At 43.0% G+C, this 4,569-nt stretch overlaps 1 protein-coding gene across 3 annotated transcripts; it reads left to right on the top strand.

Annotated features, from left to right (window-relative positions):
• The first annotated feature begins 338 nt into the window (after positions 1-338).
• On the top strand, positions 339-4,206 carry LOC133851381 (protein TRANSPORT INHIBITOR RESPONSE 1-like). Of its 3 annotated transcripts, none has more exons than XR_009895802.1 (4): positions 339-966; positions 2,291-2,783; positions 2,900-3,763; positions 4,065-4,206. XR_009895802.1 is itself a non-coding variant. In XM_062287786.1 (3 exons), exons 1-3 carry the CDS (start codon positions 500-502, stop codon positions 3,695-3,697), a joined length of 1,758 nt encoding a protein of 585 aa, XP_062143770.1. In that variant the 5' UTR covers positions 339-499; the 3' UTR covers positions 3,698-4,206. The 3 variants fall into 3 exon arrangements, 1 of the variants encoding a protein (XP_062143770.1); XR_009895801.1 differs by having other exon boundaries at positions 3,838-4,206; XM_062287786.1 differs by having other exon boundaries at positions 2,900-4,206.
• The last annotated feature ends 363 nt before the right edge of the window (positions 4,207-4,569 follow it).

Here is a 4,569-nt window from a genome sequence, read left to right as displayed (position 1 = left end):
GCCGTGCAATCCGAATCATGAGATTCCTCCCATTCTCCCTCCACCGATTACGCTACACATGATAACACTTTATTCACTCCCTCCCGAGAATTTCAAGATTCGATTAGAAAGAAAAGAGATAAAAAAAAAATAAAAAAAAATTCATTTTCTCGCGGAGTCCTCCCCGGGCTCCACGCTCTTACTTATTACGTACACCCGTTTTATGCGGCTCCCATTCGTCGGCCCAACGGATAAGATCTCATCCAGGCCGACCACGTGTCCGTATCACCACGGTCCATCACAGTGACCAGCTCTTTAACCCTGGTTAATATTTTGCCTTTCTTAACCTCACAGGACAACACTAACACAAACAAATCCTTATCCTCTTCAACACACTTATAATGTCAATGCTCAACGCTCTCTCTCAGATCTAACAGTCTCCGCTGAGTGTTAATTGTCGTCGTCGTGTTGGTTGGCTGGGCTCGGGGCTGCTTCTTAAACGACGTCGGAGAGGAGGGTGATGCAGAAAATGGCGGGGAGCTCGTTCCCGGAGGAGGTGTTGGAGCACGTTTTCTCGTTCATACAGGATGGCAAGGACAGGAACGTGATCTCGTTGGTGTGCAAGTCGTGGTACGAGATCGAGCGGTGGAGCAGGAGGAGGGTGTTTGTGGGTAACTGCTACGCGATCAGCCCTCGGATGGTGATCCGACGGTTCCCGGAGGTGAGGAGCGTGGAGCTCAAGGGGAAGCCTCACTTCGCGGACTTCAGCCTCGTGCCAGACGGCTGGGGAGGCTACGTTGGCCCCTGGATCGCCGCCATGGCCGCCGCCTACCCGTGGCTGGAGGAGATTCGGCTCAAGCGCATGGTGGTCACGGACGAGGGCTTGGAGCTCATCTCCAAGTCCTTCAAGAACTTCAAGGTCCTCGTGCTTTCCTCGTGCGAGGGGTTCAGCACTGTGGGCTTAGCCGCCATTGCTGCCAATTGCAGGTTCGGTTTTTGTGTGTTTTAGCTCTGTTTAGAAATTGGAAATATGGGTTTGTTTTGAGTGAGTTTTACTTTGGTGGGAGGGGGAAGTGTGCGTACAAGTTTGGATCTTTGGAGTAATGTAGGGTTGGTTTTAAGGGAAATGAGAGAACGGGCTTTTTAGCTTAAGCGAATCGTTGAGTTTGGCTCGGTTGAGTTAAGGTTTTTAGATTTGATAGGTCTTAAATGCGGAGAACGATGTTATTTTTCATGTTAAATTTCTTGGCTTTAGCTACGTGTTAACAGTCTCAGAGGGACTAAAGTGCAGCATTGTCGTATTTTTGGGGATTCATGGTGTTTTCCTCCGAGCTTTTAGTGGGTAATGGTGATGCATATATGGAAAGATCTGATTTTAATTGTTAGATGTAGTTTGTCACTGATTTATTTTTTTAATTTTTTTTTTTGTTTCCCCTAGTTTGAGATACTGGTCGATTTGTTTGAATCAAAATTTGTTGCTCCTTCATGATTGATTCCCAAGTAAGAAAATAAACTTGATTGTACGTGCATTGTGTGGTTTTAAGTTTTTGGGTTTCTGTGTATAGATGGGAAATCAACGATGGTTGGCTACTCTTACTTCGCCTTGGTTGCTTTATTTTCTGCCTTGGTATCTTGTAGATCTGGGAAGGCACTTTCGTTTTTCTCACTGGCTAAGATGGAAAACCTAGTCAATATCACTTGGGTTGCTTAGGTTGCCTTTTTCTTTTAGCTATTTTGTTTGTTTGTGATGTGGGGTTGTTTTCTAAGTTTTGGATTGTTGTTTCTTGGACAGCGTGGCTTTCTTTTGAATTCCTCAATTAGGTTCTTTTTTCTTACTTTTATGTAATTGTAGTCAGAATGATGAATTTTCTAATTTTGGCTTTCATGTTATTAATTGAAGATTCTGTTGTATTCATCAAAAGGAAAAAAAAAAAAATTGAAGATTCTGTTGTGTTAATTTCTGATTTTTGTGCTATTGCTTTTCTGGGAAGAACTTGTTTTCCCTTCTTCTGCTCTGGGAAATTTGGTTTAAGAAAATTTCATAGAGATCAGGAATAAGTGACTTTCCTCTTCTTGTAATCCTTGTCATTAATGGTTACCCAAAGGAAAAAAAAAAAGAGTTAATTTTTTTGTCATTGTCAGTGATATGCAGGGTAACAAGCTTGGTAATGTTAATAGACAGTTTAAGTTTTATAACTATTTGTTTTGTTCCACTGAACTGCTTCATATGGTAATGTTATAGTTGTACCAACTATGTGAAATGTTTCTACCTTTGTCTTTACTGAGCAAGTTGTTTGCCGGTGCACTACAGGAATTTGAGAGAGCTGGACCTGCGGGAGAGTGAAGTGGAAGACCTGAGTGGGCACTGGCTCAGCCATTTTCCTGATAACTACACGTCATTGGTGTCCCTTAACATTTCCTGCTTAACGTCTGAGGTGAGTTTCTCTGCCCTGGAGCGCCTGGTGGGTAGGTGCCCCAACCTGAGGACTCTCCGGCTCAACCGTGCCGTGCCCCTTGACAGGCTTGCGAACCTTCTTCGTCGGGCACCTCAGCTGGTTGAGTTTGGCACGGGGGTCTATGCATCTGAGTTGCGACCTGATGTATTCTCAAACCTATCAGGAGCTTTTTCTGGGTGCAAGGAACTGAAGGGCCTGTCTGGTTTTTGGGACGCAGTCCCAGTCTATGTTCCAGCTGTTTACCCTATCTGCTCTAGGCTAACATCATTGAACTTGAGTTATGCCACTATCCAAAGCCCTGATCTTATCAAGCTAGTTAGCCAATGTCAAAATTTGCAGCGCTTATGGGTATGTCTGATTTTATTCAATGATCTTCTTCAATGTTTGCTGTTTGTCTAATTTTGATATTATTTTGGATTGAGACGAGCATGTTCCTGTCGTGTTAATTGAGGACGTGACTGCAGGTGCTGGATTACATTGAAGATACTGGCCTTGATGCCCTTGCAGCATCTTGCAAGGATCTGCGAGAATTGAGGGTATTTCCATCTGATCCATATGAAGCAGAACCAAATGTATCCTTGTCAGAGCAGGGCCTTGTCTCAGTTTCTGCAGGCTGTCCCAAGCTCCAGTCAGTTCTGTACTTCTGCCGTCAAATGTCTAATGCTGCCTTAAGGACCATTGCAAGGAATCGACCTAACATGACAAGGTTTCGTCTTTGTATTATTGAGCCACGAACTCCTGATTACGTTACTCTTCAACCACTTGATGCGGGATTTGGAGCCATTGTTGAGCACTGCAAGGATCTACAGCGGCTCTCCCTTTCTGGTCTTCTCACTGATCGTGTGTTCGAGTATATTGGGACTTTTGCCAAAAAATTAGAGATGCTCTCTGTAGCTTTTGCTGGGGAAAGTGATCTAGGACTCCATCACGTACTGTCTGGTTGTGAAAACCTTAGGAAATTGGAGATTAGGGACTGCCCCTTTGGTGACAAGGCTCTTTTGGCCAATGCTGCAAAGCTGGAGACAATGCGATCCCTTTGGATGTCTTCTTGCTGTGTGAGTTTCGGAGCTTGTAAGCTGCTAGGTCAGAAGATGCCAAGGCTTAATGTCGAGGTTATTGATGAAAGGGGACCTCCAGACTCGAGACCAGAAAGCTGCCATGTTGAGAAGCTTTATATATATAGGACCGTTGCGGGGCCAAGGTTTGACATGCCTCCTTTTGTTTGGACAATGGATGAAGATTCTGAATTGAGGCTTTCTTGACAGTTCTGCCCATGTATTACGCCCGGTAAATCAAGCCCCTCAGAATGCGGGAATGGGTATAGCAAGGTACATGCTCTATATGGTACTCATTGTTTCGCATTTACTTTTATGTAGCTTAATATAATTGCTGCCCTAATCAGACTGGGAGCAAGGTTGGGAGGTTATACAGAAGCTCAAGGGCTTGATTGCATCTGATTTTATACTTGGCTGAGCTATGGGATACCAATTAGTGATTAATAAAGATATTAGAACTCCTATTGTTGTATGTGTATCAAATAGTGGTTAGTATTTTATTCGGCAGTCACCATGTATACTATTTGCAGACTTGTGCATGTTTATCCATTGATATTTCCTTGTTTTTCATCAGGAAGTAGTTATCTTGTGGACTAAGTTGTGTCAGTGTTGGCCTTCCTAAGGAATAAGAGTTTATGTACAATACACCTTTGTAATTGTACTTGTAATGTTGGATTTGAATCTCATTCTTTCGACCTTTTAAAAGGTTATAGTTTCTTTCTTGTTTTGTTTGTTCCTCTTTAACTTATAATTAACTGAATCAGTAACAGTATTCTCAATTTCTTAATTGAATCATAACAATGTCCATCTAAGAGCAGTAAAATTTTGTGATAACATTGCCAACACAAGGTGGGCCACCGCGTGGTTTATCACGGTTGGAATTCATCTTCAGTTGTTGCTGAAAACTTTACTGGAATGACCTCTTTTGAATTTTCAAAGGAAGGTGTTGTTGATATGCATTAGGTTTTGTTGGGGGGTTGTTTATCATTTGTTCCAGTTCCTTGAGATATTCTTTCCAGTTTCCACTTTGAGTACGTGGGGGTTCATAGTTTTGTCTCTGAGCAATGTCTTAACCCCAG

This window comes from Alnus glutinosa, chromosome 12 (genome assembly GCF_958979055.1).
Source record: "Alnus glutinosa chromosome 12, dhAlnGlut1.1, whole genome shotgun sequence".
Lineage (NCBI taxonomy): Eukaryota > Viridiplantae > Streptophyta > Magnoliopsida > Fagales > Betulaceae > Alnus > Alnus glutinosa.
This window is presented reverse-complemented; position numbering and strand designations above follow the sequence as displayed.